The following is a 25,804-nucleotide window of genomic DNA, read 5'->3' on the forward strand; positions in this document are numbered from 1 at the left end:
AACTGACAATAACATCAGACACTGTACTTTACATTATCTCTAAACTGACAATAACATCAAACACTGTGCTTTACATTCTCTCTACAACTGACAATAACATCAGACACTGTGTTTTACATTCTCTCTAAATTGACAATAACATCAAACACTGTGTTTTACATTCTCTCTACAACTGACAATAACATCAGACACTGTGCTTTACATTCTCTCTAAATTGACAATAACATCAAACACTGTGTTTTACATTCTCTCTACAACTGACAATAACATCAGACACTGTTCTTTACATTCTCTCTACAACTGACCATAACATCAGACACTGTTCTTTACATTCTCTCTACAACTGATATTTACTAAGTTCAATATGGAATCTACTGGACGATTATGACATAATCATATGTGTTTAGTCAACATAGTCATCATAAAATTACTTGTAAAGTACAACGAACCAAAAATGCCTCTAAGGTCAGACAAATTGTACTTAAAATGTGTGGTTAATAATTTCATTACAAAGAAAGGTATGATAAAATATTTATTTTCTTAGGTGCTGACCAATCTAGTGTGTAAATACGTGTTTCTAATAAATAGGGTACACTCTTTATCAGACAACGGTATGTTTCTTGGGTCAATGTCTCAGTTTCAGTTGTTATGCCTTGTTACAATTGTAGCTTTTTGTTGTCAGATTAATTGTCGGTGTTTTATATAAGTTATAATGAATGATTTTGAGGAAGTACTTTGTTTTTTATAATTTATGAAAGTAGGTTTGCAGCTTCCAAATTTCTTCCATCATAATATTATTTATTTTTATTATATGTAAAAGTTTTTTTGTGAACTGGACGATGACCGAAGAAGGTCTAAACGTTGTTCGCTCCTCTGCATAAAAATTTTCTCAACTCAAACGAGCCATTTTTACGTATATAATTTTTCTCTACAAGTGGGTTTTCTCGTCATCACTGATTACTATTTATTTTTGTTTGTAAAATTAACCAATAAACAATTCTGAAAACAATAAGAGTAGAACTTAAAGTAGAAAGTTTTAAAGTATCGTTGGGATGATTCTACAGCCAAGAGATACTCTATATGCAAACACGGCTCGTTTGGGTTGAGAAAATATTTTACATAGAAGGTCGAAACGTTGTTCGCTCTTCTATGTAAAATATTTTCTCAACCCAAACGATCCGTTTTTGCATATAAATTTCTCAACAAGTGGGTTTCTCCACATCACTGATTATTATTTCACAAGAGATACTCTGTAAAAGCTTTTACCATTGGTTGTCTACAGCCAAGAGATACTCTGTAAAAACTCTTACCATTGGTTGTCTTTAATAATGAAGATTACAATTAATGTTGTTCCATTTTATAAAAATACTTGTATAAAGCATAAAATGGTGAAAATGTACTTAACTATTTACAGACATATGTCAGGTTTTTGGTAAAACTTGTTCATGCAGTTTGGTGTTTTTCTACGTATCGTATTTGTAATAACTCATGTGACGTGAATAGCACAAGGTTTGACTGTACTGTAATATGCTGTACAGACTAGTGTAAGTACAAATGATGTATTCTTGACATCCTACACATCGTTGTAAATTATGTTCTTAAGCTCACATATAGTGTGAAGATTGCTTCTAAATAGCCTTAGTGAAAAATTTCACAAACGTTAAAATCAGATGACATCAAGTCAACAATAACCAACATTGTGGCACTGTATAAAAGGACGTTACACTTCAAAGTAATCCAGCACATCACTGCAGTACGATCTTCTTTTTGATAGTTCAATTTTAAATTAAACGGATCAAAACGGAATTAGAATTTCTCCTTAGACGTTTGTAATAAAATTAACATTTTCGAATGGTTCTTTCTGTTAGTAAACGTGATGGAATCCTGAATAGCTGCAGTTGTAATTATATCCCAAAATTGTCAAGAGATGGAGCTATGAGCACAAAAGTTTGCAGTTGAAAAAAAACCAAAAAAACCAAGCCACTATGTTGTGGCTACACGTGTAAATCCATTGTAACATATTTGTTTAAATTCCTACCAAAGCTAATTAATACTTGTTAAGCCATAGAGTTGATGCTGTATACCTGCTTGTGTGAAGTTATAGAATGAGGTATTTTTACATGAATTATGATTGATACTGAAGAGTACAAAACAACAAGATAACATATCATTATACATGAGTTTTAATCTTTGCAGCTCTCACAATCACTCAGAAAAAAAACATTTTAAATAATGATACCATATGTTTTAATACATGTACTCTCTTGAGAACCTCACAAGTCATATTAGAACCAGCTGACATTGCAGGACAGTGGTTCTTAACTTACAAATGCACAAACCGTTTTGTTTGAAAGTTAAATTCAAAATTATTTTGATAAGAAAAATCACTGAACGAATATTAATTTTACATCTAATGCTCAGTTCAATAAACAAAATAATGTAGAAATGAAACTACATTAATTAGCTATAGTATGAATAACTAATATGCCTGTTTCTGACCACGAATGACAAAGTTAATCTGTGCTTTATATGAATGTATCCTACACCACATTTCATTGTACGAAACACGCATCTCCAAAAAAGTTCAAAATAACTATTTCGAGGGATGGACATAAAAATGTTTTCTCTTCATGACTTGTTACTTCCCTAAAAATCTTTTATTTTGCTGCCATCTGTATCACACCAAAGGAACTAAAAAAATGTCTACATGTTAATAAAGGTTCTTAAGAGTATTCTTTCTTAAAAACATTCCACATTGATATTTTCATTTTAATAAGTACTAGTAAATTAAATTCGTGTTCAATATTGAAATAAGTTCATTAATTACAATAAATAACCTGCAACACTTATTTTTTCCTATGCATATAAAACTTTATAACAAATACACAGTGCTAATTACAACATTGGATATAAGAACAAACAACACACACCAAAATATCCCCTGTAATAATGTTTTTCATCCAGAAAGCAGAAACACGATTACATATAATTTTTTCTCTCGTCTATTATACATTCCTCAAGACTGCAATTCATTTAAACATGTTTTAAAAAGTTATCCTGCAACACATTGTACCAAATACAGCATTATCTATAGAACAGTGATAATTTCTTGAATATTTTTATTTCATTCACAAATTTATTCATCTTTGGATTTTTCTTCACAGTTTTCCTTATCTGACTTTGCTTCTTCCTTAAAACTGTGGTCCTGACTAGTCTCTTCATCGTCTGAGTAATCAGTTGCTTCTTGACCAGGCCTTAGCAGTCTTCCAACATAATGGTATTTCTCTGGATGATAAAGAAGACGTTTACTTTGATATACAAACATCATACCACATCTTCTGCTGGTTAAAGCTAAGTGTTAAAATTGTGTAAGGGTTGGGCACATTAATAAGAATGTTAGAAGCTTGTCGAGGACAGTGTGTCACATGGGTCTTCTAAACAGCTGTAAAATATAGATGTTGTCTTGATTGTTTACCTATAAACAACTATAAACTCTGGACTTTGGCTGCTTAACTATGAGCAACTGTAAAGTCTAAAGTTTGTCTTGGCTGTCTAACTGTAAAATCTGGACTTTGGCTACTTAACTATGAAGAATTGTAAAGTCTAAAGTTTGTCTTGGCTGTCTAACTGTAAAATCTGGACTTTGGCTACTTAACTATGAACAAATGTAAAGTCTAAAGTTTGTCTTGGCTGTCTAACTGTAAAATCTGGACTTTGGCTACTTAACTATGAACAATTGTAAAGTCTAAAGTTTGTCTTGGCTGCCATGCTGTAAACTCTGGACTTTGGCTGCTTAACTATGAACAAATGTAAAGTTTAAAGTTTGTCTTGGCTGCCATGCTGTAAACTCTGGACTTTGGCTGCTTAACTATGAACAATTGTAAAGTTTAAAGTTTGTCTTGGCTGCCATGCTGTAAACTCTGGACTTTGGCTGCTTAACTATGAACAATTGTAAAGTCTAAAGTTTGTCTTGGCTGCCATGCTGTAAACTCTGGACTTTGGCTGCTTAACTATGAACAATTGTAAAGTTTAAAGTTTGTCTTGGCTGCCATGCTGTAAACTCTGGACTTTGGCTGCTTAACTATGAACAAATGTAAAGTTTAAAGTTTGTCTTGGCTGCCATGCTGTAAACTCTGGACTTTGGCTGCTTAACTATGAACAATTGTAAAGTCTAAAGTTTGTCTTGGCTGCCATGCTGTAAACTCTGGACTTTGGCTGCTTAACTATGAACAATTGTAAAGTCTAAAGTTTGTCTTGGCTGCCATGCTGTAAACTCTGGACTTTGGCTGCTTAACTATGAACAAATGTAAAGTTTAAAGTTTGTCTTGGCTGCCATGCTGTAAACTCTGGACTTTGGCTGCTTAACTATGAACAATTGTAAAGTCTAAAGTTTGTCTTGGCTGCCATGCTGTAAACTCTGGACTTTGGCTGCTTAACTATGAACAATTGTAAAGTTTAAAGTTTGTCTTGGCTGCCATGCTGTAAACTCTGGACTTTGGCTGCTTAACTATGAACAATTGTAAAGTTTAAAGTTTGTCTTGGCTGCCATGCTGTAAACTCTGGACTTTGGCTGCTTAACTATGAACAATTGTAAAGTTTAAAGTTTGTCTTGGCTGCCATGCTGTAAACTCTGGACTTTGGCTGCTTAACTATGAACAATTGTAAAGTTTAAAGTTTGTCTTGGCTGCCATGCTGTAAACTCTGGACTTTGGCTGCTTAACTATGAACAATTGTAAAGTCTAAAGTTTGTCTTGGCTGCCATGCTGTAAACTCTGGACTTTGGCTGCTTAACTATGAACAATTGTAAAGTCTAAAGTTTGTCTTGGCTGCCATGCTGTAAACTCTGGACTTTGGCTGCTTAACTATGAACAATTGTAAAGTTTAAAGTTTGTCTTGGCTGCCATGCTGTAAACTCTGGACTTTGGCTGCTTAACTATGAACAAATGTAAAGTTTAAAGTTTGTCTTGGCTGCCATGCTGTAAAATCTGGACTTTGGCTGCTTAACTATGAACAATTGTAAAGTCTAAAGTTTGTCTTGGCTGCCATGCTGTAAACTCTGGACTTTGGCTGCTTAACTATGAACAATTGTAAAGTCTAAAGTTTGTCTTGGCTGCCATGCTGTAAACTCTGGACTTTGGCTGCTTAACTATGAACAATTGTAAAGTCTAAAGTTTGTCTTGGCTGCCATGCTGTAAACTCTGGACTTTGGCTGCTTAACTATGAACAATTGTAAAGTTTAAAGTTTGTCTTGGCTGCCATGCTGTAAACTCTGGACTTTGGCTGCTTAACTATGAACAATTGTAAAGTTTAAAGTTTGTCTTGGCTGCCATGCTGTAAACTCTGGACTTTGGCTGCTTAACTATGAACAAATGTAAAGTTTAAAGTTTGTCTTGGCTGCCATGCTGTAAACTCTGGACTTTGGCTGCTTAACTATGAACAATTGTAAAGTTTAAAGTTTGTCTTGGCTGCCATGCTGTAAACTCTGGACTTTGGCTGCTTAACTATGAACAATTGTAAAGTTTAAAGTTTGTCTTGGCTGCCATGCTGTAAACTCTGGACTTTGGCTGCTTAACTATGAACAATTGTAAAGTTTAAAGTTTGTCTTGGCTGCCATGCTGTAAACTCTGGACTTTGGCTGCTTAACTATGAACAATTGTAAAGTTTAAAGTTTGTCTTGGCTGCCATGCTGTAAAATCTGGACTTTGGCTGCTTAACTATGAACAAATGTAAAGTTTAAAGTCTGTCTTGGCTGCCAAGCTGTAAACTCTGGACTTTGGCTTGGTTTCTTAACTAAAAATGGCAGGAACTTTTCCTTAAAATAGAACATTTCTCATTATAAAGCTGAATGCATACATTAATCTAGAATAGAACATTTCTCATTATAAAGCTGAATGCATACATTAATCTAGAATAGAACATTTCTCATTATAAAGCTGAATGCATACATTAATCTAGAATAGAACATTTCTCATTATAAAGCTGAATGCATACATTAATCTAGAATAGAACATTTCTCATTATAAAGCTGAATGCATACATTAATCTAGAATAGAACATTTCACATTATAAAGCTGAATGCATACATTAATATAGAATAGAACATTTCTCATTATAAAGCTGAATGCATACATTAATCTAGAATAGAACATTTCACATTATAAAGCTGAATGCATACATTAATCTAGAATAGAACATTTCTCATTATAAAGCTGAATGTATACATTAATCTAGAATAGGACATTTCTCATTATAAAGCTGAATGCATACATTAATCATTCTTCCTGACAGTTTAAGAATCTTTTAGGAATTATATTAAATCTTAAGTTAAGTTGGAAATTAAAGGAGTTTCTGATACGCAGTTTTTCACGATTCATTTCATGAATATATTACCTCTAAACTGCATCTCCCATTCCCGTACACTTTCCATCTGCATAGTGTTTAAGTCTGACAGATCATCATATTTATCACTGGCTGCTTCTACTGAGAAAGTAGCTAAGCCTCTTGAAGCATCTCGCCCAGCAAAAGCATAATAAGGGCCACCTGTAAAACTTGACAATCACTCAGTCACATATGGGTACTTCATATGTGATTTATAAAACAAGCATTGTGAGAACATCTTGAAATAAAAGTTAAAATACATAAAGACTTGAAAAACCAGAGTTTCTTTACTTCTTTCCCTACAAACATATATTGACAGAACTTTCCACAAGTATTCTCATCAGGACTGCCAAAGAAATGAGCCTACCTTGGTGTTACATGGATTATTAGGGTTTAATTAGAAGATGTTAGTTATTTATATAATATAAATAGTAAGGAACACAGTTTATAAGACAAGAAATCTATATTTGGTCTCTCTCCGTGATGGACAACTCGGAGAGCGACTTTGTGATGAAACTAGCTTTTATCTGATTTTCAACAAACAAAAATCTCCATTTATGTAAGGTATATAATATTTATTTTTGAACTTACATTATAAGCTATTTCCAGTGACATAGTAAAATAACAACCACTGACATTTCACATATCATACACTTTCATACATATGACCTATTTTTGGATTATAACACTAGGGTAACAGAATGTCCATATTCTTTCTGGCGAAGTGGTTTACAACATAAAACTTGTAAAATAAACACAAAAGTACAGTAAGTACTGCTGGTCTGCAATATTAACGTACATTCTTTGTGACACAGACCTTTAAGCTTGGAATTTTTTACTTGCTGCTGAATACTGAAGGTGGAAAACACACACCTCACATTACATTAAACAAGATCTATTTTGATTTAATTATTACGACGTGACAAGTGGATACATCAGCTTTGATGTGTACAGCAAATGTATGTGAGAAACAAATTTACCCAACACCTTCACTACAACAAACACCCTTGTGTCCCTAAACATCCATGCCACATCTCTGTAGTGCTGCGAGTTGTGGACAAAACAGAGACTAGCAGATGTGTACGTATGCTCAGTTGTCAGTTCACATGATAAATAACACTGTAATTTGAAGTTAATTTTATAAATATATTATCATTTGCATATGTCATACCTTATATATATATATTCAACATTCTAGTGTCTGTCATCTGATATACAACATAAGCCAGATGTGTAAGTCAGTGTTCATAATTTTTCACTGGGGTTTTCTGTTCAACATTCATCCTTACATCAGTGAATTATTGTACCTGGCATATAAAATCTATCTTCTTCTGATACTGAAAGAGGTCACGAAAAGGTCAGTTCCAAATTTCGTTTTTTGGTGGATAATTGTCACTTTTTGAGAACCTTTAATATATTTTGTACATACAAAGGTTAAACTATCAAACTGTATATAGTCTTATATAATAGGAGGTAGGTTATCCATTTAACATATGCGGATAAAACACACTCGATAAAAATAAAACTACTTAAGTGTTTAATATTGTGATTTCAAGGAGACACTTCTTTGTCTCAAGTTCAATGTTTTCTAGCCCAAGGTAAAACAATATTTTAACAATTTGAAACTTGAATACTGTTTAGTTTTAGTTTAGTCTAAATAAGATGGGTCATCATGTGTGTATATAAAGAAAATAAGTATACAATTGATGTGTAACATACAGATGTTACCTAATGTACAATATATGTGTAACATGTAATACAATGATTTAAAAGCACTATATTAGATTTACTGTTATGCCTATAGATGCTCAAGCATTGTAAACCACATCTTTCATGTTTAAAATATAGTTTCTCCACCAGAGGACAGCAGTTGTGACAACAATTATGATGTTATATTACTATAAACATATCTTTTTTACTTTTTCTTAAAATGCCCTAAGTTAATATAATGTACAATAAATGTCCACTCAACTGTAAAGAAATGTTCTTTTCACCAGTAGTTAACAATCGTGATCACAATGTACTTCTGACTGGCACATAAGTTTCTATTTATGCTTGGAAAAATAACGTATTTATTTTTATTTTAAAAATAACCTTTATTTATCATTATCAGCTAAGTTTTCATGGAAAAGTTAGGACAAGATTCTGATGTCTCTGTACAGCATAAAATATTTGTAGTTGGTAACGTACTAATTATGTAAACAAGTTATATGTGATACATAATTTAATCATTTTTTGTTTCATTGTAATTTGTATTTGTAAAAATAATAACATATCTGCTATTGACAGAAAATACTTAGATAATTAAAATGGCTACACAAACACAAAGCACATTTATCAAAGGTAAGCCGTTTTGTTTTCAGTTTTTCATCATAAAGTAATATCTCCTTGGAACATACTTTCAAACCACATTCAAAACTCGAGTGCTTTCAAAACCACTGGAGTTCCAGGTCTCGTTTGAAAGTATTACAACTTTTGTACTGTGTAATAACACAATGCCTGAAATAGGAGATACACACAGAGAGTCTGAATTAGGAGAGATACACACATATATACAAGTTTTTGTATTAGGTAACACTTTCTAAAATTCAATATGGGTACGTTCTAGTGACGATTTTTACACTTGTTCCTTGAATATCATTTAAAACAACCACAACATGTAATTTACGTTGGTTATAACTTATCTCTCTTTCCCATGTTGGTAACGCTAATAACAACTGGGATTTTAAATTTAGAGGATAATATTACTAACAGTGTTAATACCAGTTTTTAAAAATATAACGCAGAACAACATAACCAGAGGACAACCATTCATATTCAGTTTACCTGGACCATAAAACCGTTTTCCTCTTGTGACGTCGAAAATCTTCCCGTTTACAGCAACACATATTCTGCCATCGGGACCACTACCGTTGTAATTGCTCAGTTCTTCGAGTGTCATGTCTTTCTTTTTCAATGGGGGGGGAGTTCTTGAGACTTTGATGGAGCAGGTGAAGTTTTATCTTTAGCCAAAAACAGTTTGTAAATCAGAAACCCGCATATTGTTAACAGAATTAGATTAAGAGGACTGAATAAAATCTCATTGATAAGTTGGCTAACATATGAAGCCGGTTCTGTGTTAGGCCTACTACCTCCTTCATCCATATTTCTTTGAGTAGTTAATTTAAAGTCTAAACTATCGTATATACTCGTCTAACAAACGAGATTTACACTTTCCACTACAGAAAACACATAAAACTAAATAATAAAATAATATTAAAATAAGTAGGTGAAGAAAATATTAAATGATAATATGTGAACCTCTAAATCTTTCAAACACGCAAATAAATGTACAAGGAAAAATCAATTTCGTTAAATGTATTAATATTCTGGACATTACAATAATTATGATTAACAAAGGGTTTTCCTTAAAAATGACAATGCTACAATTGTACAAGCAAAATAAATTTGCAGTAATATCAATACCTCGTGATTAAAACTATACTACAAACAAATATATGACTGTTGAACAAAACTTGTTTTTCATCAAACTTTACCTAATTATGAAAATTGTAAAAGTTTAAAGTATAATTTCTTTAATACTTTTAGTTTTAGCTTAGTAATGCATCAAAGTTTAGTTTCGGTTACTTCATCTGACTCTTCTGCTTATGGTATCTACCTATAAGATACTGAGATATTCTTTGACTTGTGAAGATTTTATTTTGCAGATGTTTTGAATTATGTCTATACTTTATTGCTTATTACTGTTGCAAGCGATATCTATATAAATATAATAGCACTGTCTGTTTTTATGTCCATATAACTACTTCGCAGGATGTGGATGGATCTTTACTAAAATCGGGTCCTCCGCTGGTACAGCGGTAAGTCTATGGATTTACAATGCTAAAATCAGGGGGATTCGATTCCTCTCGGTGGACTCAGCAGATAGCCCGACGTGATTATGCTATAAGAAAACACACACAAACACATTAAAATTGGTATGGATGTTAAATAGGTCCATGCAAAACTACATACAAAATTTTCAGTTTTGTATTTTGCGGTTTTTTATAGGCGGTTTTTTTTTTACCACTACTTCTCTCCTGTAGATGGATTTTTACTAAATTTAATGTGGAGGTTTGTTGAGTTGATGCAGGTATACGCGCAACTTTGCGATTTGCATTTTGTAGTGTTTGTTAGTTATGGGCATTTTTGCGTTAAGTTTGTTATCAATCGCGTAAGCTTATATTAAACGTTATTAGTGTACTAGGCCTAAACAGTTTCAGTGTTTATCTTGAAAAAATTGTTTGTGAACTTAGGCTTATAACTTGCGTCAAATTAAGCGTAGACGACTGAAAAATTGAAGAAATAAACTAATTCTCTGTCATTACATGGAGTTCACGTTACTTTAACCAAAATATTTAAAACAATCCGTTACAACAATGATATTTATGAGGTTTTGGAATTTTTTATTAGTTTGTGTTTTGAATTCCACGCAAAGCCATATGAGGACTATCTGTGCTAGCCGTTCCTAATTTAGCATTGTAAGACTAGATGGAAGGAAGCTAGTAATTACCACCCACCGCTTACGAATAGTGGGATTAATTGTGACATTATAACGCCCCCACGGCTGAAAGGGCAAGTATCTTTGGTGTGACAGGGAATCGAACGCGTGACCCCAAAATTACGAGTCGTGTACCTTAACTACCTGGCCATGTTATTAATTTACCATACTGCAACTTAATGCAGGTGGGTGAATAATATTATGGTATCGCGCCTAATTTATTATTCAATGTTATATAACGGGCCAACTGTTTAATGATTATATTATAAACCAGATTATATCCCATTAAAGCCCTCCCACTGGCTCAGCGGTATGTTTGCGGACTTACAACGCTAAAAAACCGGGTTTTAATACCTGTGGTAGGCAGAGCACAGATAGTCCATTGTGCATCTTTGTGCTTAATTCAAAACAACAAATATATCCCGTTAAAAATGGCACTTCAAATACTACCATACCCATCCAATTATATACCATTAACTCACATTTCATAACTAAGTGAAAAAAATAAATTTTGAGAAATCAAGCTTGACCCACAAAGATGTATAAAAATGCAGTCAAGGTCAAGGGGTCGAATGTCAGGAAATTCTTTTATTCGACCAATGGCTTTTATTTCATGTTGCTTAGCAACAAATATGTCCATATAAATATAATAGTGCTATCTCTTATTTGTCCATGTAACCATTTGGCAGTTTATGGATAGATCACCAAATTTGGTATGCATATCCATCGGATCCAAGCAAATTTGCAGTTTCACATTTTGTTGTTTGTATGAATATCAAAAACAAATCTCGTACAAGGGAAGGAACTTTTCATTAATCATGAATTTACACAACTTCCGTCCCTTGGACGGATACTCCAACTAGTAACCTAAACTAGTAAAAATGTTGGAAATAAGAGAAATTAGCTCACTTCAAAAATAACATAAGTGCAAAATTAAACAGACATTTTTACTTTTATACACTTTGTTCTAGGTAATCCCACACTACGTTTTAACTTTAGGTTTATTACACCAATACTCACTACACTTACAAGGCTTAACGACATCTCTCCTCCGTCACTAAAATCGCTGTGGGCAGACAGTAATCGAACTACTCGGTTTGGTTTTTTGGAATTTCGCACAAAGCTACTCGAGGGCTATCTGTGCTAGCCGTCCCTAATTTAGCAGTGTAAGACTAGAGGGAAGGCAGCTAGTCATCACCACCCACCGCCAACTCTTGTACCAACGAATAGTGGGATTGACCGTTACATTATGACGCCCCCACGACTGGGAGGGCGAGCATGTTTTGGCACGACCCTCGGATTACGAGTCGCACGCCTTACGCGCTAGGCCATGCCAGGCCACGAGCTACTCGACCCGGATAAATGCAATTTAGCTTTTACGACTACCGCTATTTCGTAAAATCAAACGAAATGCGACACATACTGGCATTTGAACAGGTTGTTTCTCTTCACCAAGATAAAATCGAAAATAATATTTGCGAGGTTGAGGCCTACAACAATATAACTTTTGTAACTGGACGTATTATTTTCTATTATCCTTTGTTTTAACATAATTGAGTTTTCTGTAAATTATCCATGTGAAAATTTAATTATCATAATTTTTTTCAGAGGTTTTAAAAATTGTAGCATTTCTGTAACGTTTACAATGATTGGCAAACAAGTAACACTCGTAGATACTCCATATAGATATAAATGTATATAACCAAATTTTCAGTTATTTCTCTTGTTAGTGGTACAATTTTATCTGGAGAAGTTCGTTGCTCTAATGATGTCATAAATCCATTAACTATGTCCGACATCTCGTCAAGCATACGACAAATAAGTACGAATAAACAGCCAGTTCAAGATGCATTCATTGAGCAGTGACCGATAATTCAGTTCTGTTACATTTGTTCAACTACTTGATCGACTTTGTCATGAAATCAAACCCGAGACTCTCGAATTACGATTAGTTATTATTTTCGTGACAATTTAATCATAATTTTGATTGTTGGAATAATCAAAACGGTAACAACTTGAAACATTGATTTCGATCAATCATTTTATTACATGTCATTTTTCAATGTCATTACTGCTAAACCTGACCAGTTATCCCAAGATAACATTTTGAATTCTCGTATTCAGTTGATATGTCTAGTTTTTATTTCGAGACATCACTTTGATATACGTTTAATCCCAGATCACTTCGACAATTAGCTGTTTCATTTCACGTGTGTAATGATAGATTCTCACAACCTAGAATTGTTTTATAGTATATTGTAACTTAGAAGAGAACAGTATAATATATAATCCATTTTTAAACAACTTTTGTTTAACTTCCAACACTTAAGAATTTGATTCTCTTGCATTTGAAATTTCATGTTCAAAATACTTTTTTAAAAAATTTGTTTCAAACCACCTACAAAAGAAATTAGAGAAACTTTGGTAAAATAAATTCCTACCCAAACCTACTTATAATCAACATAGTTACAAAAGTCTGAATAAACTCTGTATTTTCCAACTTCTTGTTACAGACTTTGGAGAATCTTTTTTTTTAAATAAATAAAGGTTTGGTTTGTTTTGAATTTCGCGCAGAGCTACACGAAGGCTATCTGTGCTAGCCGTCCCTAATTTATCAGTGTAATACTAGAGGGAAGGCAGCTAGTCATCACCACCCACTGCCAACTCTTGGGCTACTCTTTTACCAACGAACAGTGGGACTGACTGTCACATTATAAACACCCCCACAGCTGAAATGGCAAGCACGTTTGGTGTATTCGAACCCGCGACCCTTGGATAATGAGTGCCTTAACGACCTGCTCATGTTGAGTTAAATAAAGAAAGGACCAACAAAACACTTTCCTTTAATTATAAAATATTTATTAAGAGACCTACAGTTTATATATAACATACAGAGGTAACCTTGATTCTCACGATAAAGAGCACAACTGAGGCAAGTGAAAAGGAATGTCCTTTAACTGTACACAGGTCCAACTACTACACTTCTCTAGGTGGTTTTATTATAAATAAATTCACCAGCTTGTTTCTACTGTTTCTTCTTCTTGCGTCCTCGTCCGTCAGGAGTTCCATCAGCTTTACGTTTCTGGTTTGTTTGCTATAAGAATAAAAATAGTTTGTAGTGATTATTCTATAACAGTTTTTTCTTTGGAGTACAAGTTTAAAGTATTATGAAAGGACATTATAAGAAACAGTGACGGCACAAATGTTTAACCTGTTTTATTTTGTAATTAGATGTAGTTGAACAATGTATTGTGTATTAAACCAGTGATCACTCTCACGTGGCTCGGGGTCAATATCTATTATTAACCCTTTCATCAGAGGTTGGGTGAAATCTACCCAGGTCGTAACCATAAAAGGTATCTATGACAGTAATTACACTATAATTTTTGATAATGTAAGCATATGTTCACAAAATATTGCAGGTTATTAGTAAACATTACACGCAATATTAGATTTTTAAATTACGTATTAAGACATTTTAAAGATTTTCTCAGTTTTTAAGAATGTTGACAAGACAACATGCAGAGTAATTTTAATTTTAAAAATTCTTTCATGCATGAGAAATATTTCAAATTTCACATGTGAAATCTTTATAACTTCCAGATAATTTTGAATTTTTTTTAAAGTAAAAACTTTTATATTTTATCTGTTACTTTTAGTATTAAATCAAACTCCCTGCTTGCTAGATAGATCTCGTAATTACCATACAAAATTAGGAAGTAAATATAATTTTTTTTTCTGAAATGAGTACAAATTATAACTCAGAAACAAATTTTAATCTGAACAGTTTAAATGTCATAGCATTACATACACACACATTATTTTGATGTTTTGGTTTTTATAAATACATTTGAATAGCCCAACAAATAACTTACCATATTGACACCACAGAAATCAATTATAAAGGGGGACACTGTGTTTTCAATTGATTATTGATGTTGTATATAGAATTAAGTGTATATAAAAAACTGTTTCCAAAAATCGACACTTCAAGGGGGGGGGGGGGGGGGGAGATGAGGCACTATGATTTAGTACCAGTACCATAGTGATATCTCATCATATAGAAAAAGATTTTATTTTATATTCTAGCCTTTGAATATCAGTTATTTGAGTTCCTAATTTGTACAAAACTATGGACTATATTTTGATATCACAAACGTTTGAATCATTCAACATACCATGTGACAGAAAATAAATCAATGTTTAAGTGCATTTTTTGAATATTCACTTTTGAATTAAGAAATTAAATAATATATAATGTAAACATTTGAATGACAGTCAACAAACGCGATGACACGACCTCTGGCATGCGATAATAGGGTTAATGCAACTGTGATAGCGCTAATGATGAACTAGCAGGAACATTATCAAGTGTTCTGGCATAACTGGAACATTATCAAGTGTTCTGGCATAACTGAAACATTATCAAGTGTTCTGGCATAACTGAAACATTATCAAGTGTTCTGGCATAACTGAAACATTATCAACTGTTCTGGGATAACTGAAACATTATCAAGTGTTCTGGCATAACTGAAACATTATCAAGTGTTCTGGCATAACTGAAACATTATCAAGTGTTCTGGCATAACTGAAACATTATCAAGTGTTCTGGCATAACTGAAACATTATCAAATGTTCTGGGATAACTGAAACATTATCAAGTGTTCTGGCATAACTGGAACATTATCAAGTGTTCTGGCATAACTGAAACATTATCAAGTGTTCTGGCATAACTGAAACATTATCAAGTGTTCTGGCATAACTGAAACATTATCAAGTGTTCTGGCATAACTGAAACATTATCAAGTGTTCTGGCATAACTGAAACATTATCAAGTGTTCTGGCATAACTGAAACATTATCAAGTGTTCTGGTATAACTGGAACATTATCAAGTGTTCTGGCATAACTGGAACATTATCAAGTGTTCTGGGATAACTGAAACATTATCAAGTGTTCTGGCATAACTGAAACATTATCAAGTGTTCTGGCATAACTGAATTACATACAAAATACTTAGTAATTTTGTTCTTCACAAATTATTCTATTATTTCCTGTTTACATAACATCTATAAAAATATAACTGCTGCTAAAGGTGGGGGTGACACAGGGGGAGGAAGAAACAGTTTAAACACGTACTAAATCCTGTCAACAGATATTAACTAAATCCTGTCAACAGATATTAGAGGAAGCACAAAGTTCTCTTAGCTACTTCTTATCATTAATGTTCCAATAAGATGAATGATTCTAACTGTAACAAGGTTGTTTTCGTTACGGTTGGTTTTCATTTCAGGAGTCAATTTATAGAACATTTTGCAAAATGAAACTAAAATACAAGTAAAATGTAACTACTTCATACAAACTGAGATTTAAAAATTTCAAGCTCTTATTTTATCGTATTTAAGTTTTACCTTTGGTATTCCTGGTTTAGGTCCACGTTTTTTCCTTTCAACTTTTTCTTTCTCTTCCATTTCCTGGTTCTCTCTCTCTATCAGCGTTATTAGCGTGTTACACCTCCGTTGTAACTCCTGTGCAAAATGATAAACAGAAACTAGCAAGTTTAACCATTTATTATAAGGAGTTTAAAAACTATACTTTGTAAAATTCAATGAACTGTTTTAAAAACCAGACAAATATTAAACCTTTTCTACACCTGGTTAAAACAGAAACTATGCACAACATATGAGAACCTCTTACTTTCTTCAAACTATTTGAGACAAATGTTAAAATAAACAGCATTACTACTGACTTGAATACACTACAAAACAAACATGTATACTGAAGCTTCAAACAGCAGCTAAATCTCTATAATGAATACTATTTTTATCATGCTAGAAGTGAACCAAAATAAAAACTTGTTTTCGTGAAGAATGTCAGTATATCCCTTACCCCAGCCGTCCTGGACTTGATAAACCAATCAAATCGAAACTGAGGAGCCTGACGAATAGCAGCTCGCAGTTCATCGTAGACATTTTCTTTATCAAAGCCCAACTTATGAAGCATGCACACCAGAAACCTGTCTTCTTCTTCAGTGTAGTTCTTTCCTTTGTTAGTACCGTACGCTATTCTAAGTTGGTGAAACGGTGCCCTATAACGAACCATCTACGATGGAAAAACACAAAGTTCATATCTCCTTCCCATCCAGTTATTTTAAAACACAAAGTTCATATCTCCTTCCCATCCAGTTATTTTAAAACACAAAGTTCATATCTCCTTCCCATCCAGTTATTTTAAAACACAAAGTTCATATCTCCTTCCCATCCAGTTATTTTAAAACACAAAGTTCATATCTCCTTCCCATCCAGTTATTTTAAAACACAAAGTTCATATCTCCTTCCCATCCAGTTATTTTATAACACAAAGTTCATATCTCCTTCCCATCCAGTTATTTTATAACACAAAGTTCATATCTCCTTCCCATCCAGTTATTTTAAAACACAAAGTTCATATCTCCTTCCCATCCAGTTATTTTATAACACAAAGTTCATATCTCCTTCCCATCCAGTTATAACATTCATGCCCAGCATCCTTGTTATTATATAAAATAATACATGCAAATTAAGACTGACCTAGTAACCATTTTGAACTCACTACTTTCCACACTTTAACACAATTTGTGTATCTTTGAAAAATGGGGCAGACCTTCAGTGAATGTTACAAGAATTTCGTACAAACACACACAAACAAAGAATATTTAATGATGTATTTTCCATGAAAACATATACACATATATATATATATAATATATTTACATATTCTAGTTCTGAGTGCTAAGTGATGACCACATAAAGATAAAATTACTTTTGTCTCGGAAATCTTAGCTTTTGTTTTCCTCGTCTCTAACACCTCTTCAGTAAATTTCAAATTTTTTCTCTGTAAAGCTTTATATTTCAACTGTTATTATCTTAACCCTAGATTAACAAGGTTGGTCAGTTTGACTGATTTCACACACAATCTAAATTACGTTCCCCCATTTCTAGAATGACTTCCAACTAGAATATGAAACTACACTTGTTTATCCTGAGTAGTTTCACATTCATAACACTATACATTCAATCATACTTCAGTCTTATTTTTGTCATTGTAAGTTGTAAATAACTTCACATGCAGCATGTTACAATATCAAATTACATTACACACAAGGTCCTAACTGGGGTACCTCACAACATGTTACAATATCAAATTACATTACACACAAGGTCCTAACGGGTGTACCTCACAACATGTTACAATATCAAATTACATTACACACAAGGTCCTAACTGGTGTACCTCACAACATGTTACAATATCAAATTACATTACACACAAGGTCCTAACTGGTGAACCTCACAACATGTTACAATATCAAATTACATTACACATAAGGTCCTAACTGGTGTATCTCACAACATGTTACAATATCAAATTACATTACACATAAGGTCCTAACTGGTGTACCTCACAACATGTTACAATATCAAATTACATTACACATAAGGTCCTAACTGGTGAACCTCACAAAATGTTACAATATCAAATTACATTACACACAAGGTCCTAACTGGTGTACCTCACAGCATGTTACAATATCAAATTACATTACACATAAGGTCCTAACTGTTGAACCTCACAACATGTTACAATATCAAATTACATTACACACAAGGTCCTAACTGGTGAACCTCACAACATGTTACAATATCAAATTGCATTACACACAAGGTCCTAACTGGGGTACCTCACAACATGTTACAATATCAAATTACATTACACACAAGGTCCTAACTGGTGTACCTCACAACATGTTACAATATCAAATTACATTACACATAAGGTCCTAACTGGTGAACCTCACAACATGTTACAATATCAAATTACATTACACATAAGGTCCTAACTGGTGAACCTCACAACATTTACTGAACAACATAAGTTTCTTGTTTCTACATTTTAGTTAATAAATAAGAACACACACAAATAATAATGTGTCTATTAATTTACTGATAATGACCCTTAACCCCACCTTTTTATACTAATGGTACTACTGCACTGAATATTTTTTTAAGTGATCAAGTAATGCACTAAAGAACACAGAATAATAGTGTGTTAAAAGCAGGCAACGTGTTGTAAATCTTACAATTTCCTGGCTTTCTAACTGTTCAAAACCAGCAGTTCTAAACTTGTTGACATGTTTCCCATGGAAATAAAGTTTGGATTTCATGAGATCAACAATTATCTTTATAGAACAAACAATTAATACACCACTTGACATCAAAATTTCAGTTTTCTATGAGTTATAAATAATATTGTATTAAATGTCATAGAAACATTAACAAATCATGAAAGAGAGAATGTGACAAGAAAGGTTTGGTTTTCTATTTGTAACCAAATATGAATGTTATGAAGATGATAGTATTATAATAAGTAATTTACATTCTACACCAAATATGAATGTTATGCTTTACTTGAAGGATGATAGTATTATAATAAGTAATTTACATTCTACACCAAATATGAATGTTATGCTTTACTTGAAGGATGATAGTATTATAACAAGTAATTTACATTCTACATCAAATATGAATGTTATGCTTTACTTGAAGGATGATAGTATTATAATAAGTAATTTACATTCTACACCAAATATGAATGTTATGCTTTACTTGAAAGATGATAGTATTATAACAAGTAATTTACATTCTACACCAAATATGAATGTTATGCTTTACTTGAAGGATGATAGTATTATAACAAGTAATTTACATTCTACACCAAATATGAATGTTATGCTTTACTTGAAAGATGATAGTATTATAACAAGTAATTTACATTCTACACCAAATATGAATGTTATGCTTTACTTGAAAGATGATAGTATTATAATAAGTAATTTACATTCTACACCAAATATGAATGTTATGCTTTACTTGAAGGATGATAGTATTATAACAAGTAATTTACATTCTACATCAAATATGAATGTTATGCTTTACTTGAAGGATGATAGTATTATAATAAGTAATTTACATTCTACATCAAATATGAATGTTATGCTTTACTTGAAGGATGATAGTATTATAACAAGTAATTTACATTCTACACCAAATATGAATGTTATACTTTACTTGAAGGATGATAGTATTATAATAAGTAATTTACATTCTACACCAAATATGAATGTTATGCTTTACTTGAAAGATGATAGTATTATAACAAGTAATTTACATTCTACATCAAATATGAATGTTATGCTTTACTTGAAGGATGATAGTATTATAACAAGTAATTTACATTCTACACCAAATATGAATGTTATGCTTTACTTGAAAGATGATATTATAACAAGTAATTTACATTCTACACCAAATATGAATGTTATGCTTTACTTGAAGGATGATATTATAACAAGTAATTTACATTCTACACCAAATATGAATGTTATGCTTTACTTGAAAGATGATAGTATTATAATAAGTAATTTACATTCTACACCAAATATGAATGTTATGCTTTACTTGAAGGATGATATTATAACAAGTAATTTACATTCTACACCAAATATGAATGTTATGCTTTACTTGAAAGATGATAGTATTATAACAAGTAATTTACATTCTACACCAAATATGAATGTTATGCTTTACTTGAAAGATGATAGTATTATAATAAGTAATTTACATTCTACACCAAATATGAATGTTATGCTTTACTTGAAAGATGATAGTATTATAACAAGTAATTTACATTCTACATCAAATATGAATGTTATGCTTTACTTGAAGGATGATAGTATTATAATAAGTAATTTACATTCTACACCAAATATGAATGTTATGCTTTACTTGAAAGATGATATTATAACAAGTAATTTACATTCTACATCAAATTTCATATTTTTGGAGGAGCAGTAAGTGAATTAGAGAAGAAAGGGTGGGGATACAGAAGAAATGTCGCAGTTCTCAGGGGGTGGGGATACAGAGGAAATGTCGCAGTTCTCAGGGGGTGGGGATACAGAGGAAATGTCGCAGTTCTCAGGGGGTGGGGATACAGAGGAAATGTCGCAGTTCTCAGGGGGTGGGGATACAGAGGAAATGTCGCAGTTCTCAGGGGGTGGGGATACAGAGGAAATGTCGCAGTTCTCAGGGGTGGGGACACAGAGGAAATGTCGCAGTTCTCAGGGGTGGGGAAAGAGAGGAAATGTCGCAGTTCTCAGGGGTGGGGAAAGAGAGGAAATGTCGCAGTTCTCACTTTATGTGAAATTTCGGATTTTTTAAGTACAAGCAGAACTTTAAAAACTTATAATACAATTGAAGTATAAACTATTAGCTAAGTTTGTATAATATAATTACTGGCATATCAAGATAAGAAAGTAGCACAGTTAACATTTCAATGTAACTCACTACAACCTCAGGACATGAAGAAAAAGATGTTACTGGAGACATTTAAAAAGAACAGATTTCTACTGATCTTAAATTCTAACTTGTAAAAAGTGACAGAAGTTCTAACCTTGGCATCCAGAGCTTTCTTGATACTGGCCCGTCTCTGAATACGGGCTTCTCCTCTCTCAATCTGGGCCATGATCCTCTCAATGTCTTGCAACTCATGACATCTTTCCCAAAACACTGCAGAATACTCCATGACCTAAATAAGTGAAATATTTGTTATACATTACTTTTATTTATATCTAAAAAAGGAAAACAGTTAAGCAGCTGACAAAAGATCTGATATAATACAAACACTGTTTCAAATGGTACCAGGATATAATGAACTCCACAAAGAAACAATCAGATACCTCCTCTGGAGATTTTCCTTCCACCTCCCGAGACACGTTTTCAATGTCATCTCTTCCATATTTCTCATTAGCTTTCACAAACTGATTGAAATCTCTCCTACTCCAGTTTGTAAATCCCTGAATGAAGAATTATGTTCATGATGTCACGAAATATTAAAAATAACAAAACACATGTGGTTAATTATAGACATACATGCTATAAAACTACCTCATATTAACATTCATCATTTCAATAATTTACCACACGATGCGTCTACTACATTTTATGTACAGAGTCAGTTTTGTAATTAAAGATTTTCCTAAAAATTATTTGCTGTTAAGTACATTTATTTTAGCAAAGATACCTCCGTCATAAGTACATTTATTTTGACAAAGATACCTCCGTCATAAGTACATTTATTTTGACAAAGATACCTCCGTCATAAGTACATTTATTTTGACAAAGATACCTCCGTCATAAGTACATTTATTTTGGCAAAGATACCTCCGTCAAAAGTTTTTCTTTTTCAGCAATTTCTTCTTCCGTTAGAGGTTCAGCTTCGACAATCTTTAGCTGTTCGTCTTGCTGGACTCTGTCAGCGTCGGCACCTAGTTCTGGATTCTGTGGAACCTATTAATCATTGGTAAAGAGGAAAAATATTGAAATTATAACGTAAATTACAACAGAAGTCTCACAAGAGAAATAATATTAGCAATGAATACAATTGAAAAGAAATATTACCTTATATCCAATAGTCTTCCTGAAATAATAGATCTCCTTATCCAAAAGTTCAAATAACCTAGGTGGGAAGAACTGAAAGTCTTGGATGTTGGGTTGTTTGGGAGGTCGAGGAGCCTACATGAAAATTAATTTGAGAAAAAGATAAGTTCTATCTGTCCAGTTTTATTTTGAGATATCAACACCTTGTAGCCTAAAACCACATTTAAAATATATAATAAATGCAAAATTACATGTGTATGTTAGTTTTAAACTGAGACCATGCAAAAATATTTAAAAAGAATTAGTAAAATATATCAAAACCTAAAAACAAATATTAAAGAAACAAAGACTATAACACATCAGGAAAACCTGCAAGACATTCAACCCTTATTTTGTTACCCAGATGTCCTATACCCTTTTACCTACCAGCTTGTTCACAAGCAGTAGAAAAACAATAAAAAAAATTACTTATAAAAATTAGAAAACATTTTTCAGACAAAACTGACATCTCAATCGCTGCAGAATCTTATAATTATCCAATCACAGTTTTTTATTAAAAAGAACTTGGATTGGAAATGACTTATCTATTAATATAGAAGTTAGGCCCCACTGAAAATGGCCACACAGAATGTAAATTACCACAAAAATGAACAATCATTTTAAGTCTCATTTTGAAAATGAAAACAAAGAAATTCAATTGGAATCCCAGTGATAGTTTTATAATTCTAAGAAACTATGAGTAAAATGAGTGTGTTACAATCTGCTGTACCAGCACAACACTGATGATGCTTTTCATTCAACACCAAGTTTCATAAAATATCAAGGTACGAACTAACCTGAGCAAGTGAACTTACAGTTATTATAAGTTTTATTTAAGTTTCTTACAAATTTGTTTTTCAGATTAAGCACTAATAACCAGAAAATTACCTTTAGCACTAAACATTATGAACAAATACTAAAAGTTTATGAATTGTACCTTGGGAGCTTTTGGTTCACTAACTCGTAACGCTTCTCTAAAATAAGCATCAACAGCATAGTTCGCTTTCCTCTCTCGTTTAGGAGGCTCGATCCAGTGCATTCCACTAGCCTACGTTAGGGAGAAATACATAATTTCTTCAGTATAAAAAATATCTAATTTGGATCATGCGTAATAAAGTCTCGTGGTCTGACATAAAAAACAAAATTATGTGAATTGTGTAACAGTTAACTGGTACTGTTACTTGTACCAGTCTCGTTTTAAGTGGTACTGTTACTCGCATCAGTCTCGTTTTAAGTGGTACTGTTACTCGCATCAGTCTCGTTTTAAGTGGTACTGTTACTCGCATCAGTCTCGTTTTAAGTGGTACTGTTACTCGCATCAGTCTCGTTTTAAGTGGTACTGTTACTCGCATCAGTCTCGTTTTAAGTGGTACTGTTACTCGCATCAGTCTCGTTTTAAGTGGTACTGTTACTTGTATCAGTCTCGTTTTAAGTGGTACTGTTACTTGCATCAGTCTCGTTTTAACTGGTACTGTTACTCGCATCATCTCGTTTTAACTGGTACTGTTACTTGTATCAGTCTCGTTTTAAGTGGTACTGTTACTTGTATCAGTCTTGTTTTAAGTGGTACTGTTACTTATATCAGTCTCGTTACTTGTACAAACATTATTTCAAGCTGGTACAAACATGTGGCACAGACTATCCATTCAAATATACATCACTGAAAAACAACAAATTTTTAAGTTAGCATTTAACTGACACTAATACCAAGTTTCTTTGTTAAAAATGTCCAGAGTCAATATCCACTACATGTTAATGTAATTAACTATCCCACAACTAGTTTTACCTTCACATAATATCACAAACTTTCAATAATCTGCAGACAAAGAAATGTGAAATTTTAATAAAGTATTTCTACTAAATATTTCTCTATGAAGATGAGAAGTAAACATGTTGACTGCTCCAAGTGAAAATTACGTTAACTCTCTCAGAGAGAGCTTGATCAATCTGACATTATCACCACTTTGTAGTCTTCATGTTTAGAGATTTAACACTTAACTTTCAACATAGTGTTGCTGCATTTATTTTCCCTCTGAAACATATATTATCATTTCATTTATTATTACCTAATCTAAAAATATCTTTATTTAATAAACAAAGAAATACCCGATCCTATTTTCTCTTGCTGTCAATAACACTTTACTTATTTTTATGCTAACCACAGTGAAACATTAAACAATTTTTAGTTAAATAAATAATGCACCAAAGAACAGACTAACATACAAAAAAAATTAAATATCCCCTCACTCTCACAAAGTTTCTGGCTCTCTGACAATGCGAGAACTGTTATAAATTCACCCAAGCTAACTGTTAATTTTCCTATAAGAATGAGGATTGTGAAACTGACTTATCTGGAAATAAACATTAATGAAAATCAAAACAAAACATTCTCTGTATAGAAAACAATGCAGTGTAAGTAGAATATATACAATATGGCATTGGACACATTAAAATTTCAACTTTCTTTGGTTATAAATATTATAGCATTAAATTTCAGGGCAAGAAAAAAGGTGTAAAAAATTGAAACATAAAAATTATGTTAAGCCTAAACAATGACAACATTATAAGTTACGTTATTCTTACTTCACGGAGGGGTGGGGTAAACAAGTTGGAGACGGGGGTGAATAGTGGGAAAATGTCAAAAGTTTCCAGAAGTTCAGAATTTAAAAAAAAAAACCTTATAAAACTTAGTTTATTTATTAAGTTGTTTAAAGAAAATAAATTTTTATACAAAAAGAGTTTAGTTAAAGTTTAAATGTAAATTACCAAAACTTAGTGACATGCAGAAAAAGATGTCCATAGTGAAAGTGTTAATTTTGGTTAAAATGTTAAATAATTTCTTTAAATACCTTTTGTTTTTCTCTGTAATCTTCACCTTCAAACTTGTAAACACTTTCACCTGGTGTGTCAAGAGTGAAGTTTCTCAGAGAGCTCTCTCCAAGGGATTCTAACTTTTTCTGTAAAGCTTCTGTCTAGCAGGAGAAATAAGAAAAGACATCTCAGGAAGATGGCTGACAAACAAAATAATTAACATTTGAATAGATCATTTTGAAAGTTACAGTCAGTTTTGAAGCACATCTCAGGAAGATGGCTGACAAACAAAATAATTAACATTTGAATAGATCATTTTGAAAGTTACAGTCAGTGTTGAAGCACATCTCAGGAAGATGGCTGACAAACAAAATAATTAACATTTGAATAGATCATTTTGAAAGTTACAGTCAGTGTTGAAGCACATCTCAGGAAGATGGCTGACAAACAAAATAATTAACATTTGAATAGATCATTTTGAAAGTTACAGTCAGTGTTGAAGCACATCTCAGGAAGATGGCTGACAAACAAAATAATTAACATTTGAATAGATTATTTTGAAAGT

General features: G+C 32.5%; 1 protein-coding gene and 1 pseudogene across 2 annotated transcripts in view; both read right to left on the reverse strand.

Annotated features, from left to right (window-relative positions):
• Positions 1 to 2,165: 2,165 nt before the first annotated feature.
• LOC143228719 (membrane-associated progesterone receptor component 1-like) lies at positions 2,166 to 9,544 on the reverse strand (annotated as a pseudogene). The gene is made up of 3 exons (XR_013015436.1): positions 9,205 to 9,544; positions 6,391 to 6,540; positions 2,166 to 3,285 (listed from the first exon to the last, which is right to left on the reverse strand). The product of XR_013015436.1 is annotated as a membrane-associated progesterone receptor component 1-like (transcript).
• Positions 9,545 to 13,760: 4,216 nt separating this feature from the next.
• Positions 13,761 to 25,804, reverse strand: part of LOC143228720 (SWI/SNF-related matrix-associated actin-dependent regulator of chromatin subfamily A member 5-like) — a 36,379-nt gene continuing 24,335 nt past the window's right edge. Inside the window, 9 exon segments of the mRNA XM_076460009.1 lie at positions 13,761 to 14,012; positions 16,328 to 16,444; positions 16,806 to 17,018; positions 21,404 to 21,538; positions 21,690 to 21,806; positions 22,174 to 22,299; positions 22,411 to 22,524; positions 23,366 to 23,476; positions 25,278 to 25,400. Coding sequence (XP_076316124.1) covers positions 13,944 to 14,012; positions 16,328 to 16,444; positions 16,806 to 17,018; positions 21,404 to 21,538; positions 21,690 to 21,806; positions 22,174 to 22,299; positions 22,411 to 22,524; positions 23,366 to 23,476; positions 25,278 to 25,400 — 1,125 coding nt within the window. The 3' untranslated portion in view covers positions 13,761 to 13,943.

Source organism: Tachypleus tridentatus, chromosome 10 (assembly GCF_004210375.1).
Source record: "Tachypleus tridentatus isolate NWPU-2018 chromosome 10, ASM421037v1, whole genome shotgun sequence".
NCBI classification, from domain to species: domain Eukaryota; kingdom Metazoa; phylum Arthropoda; class Merostomata; order Xiphosura; family Limulidae; genus Tachypleus; species Tachypleus tridentatus.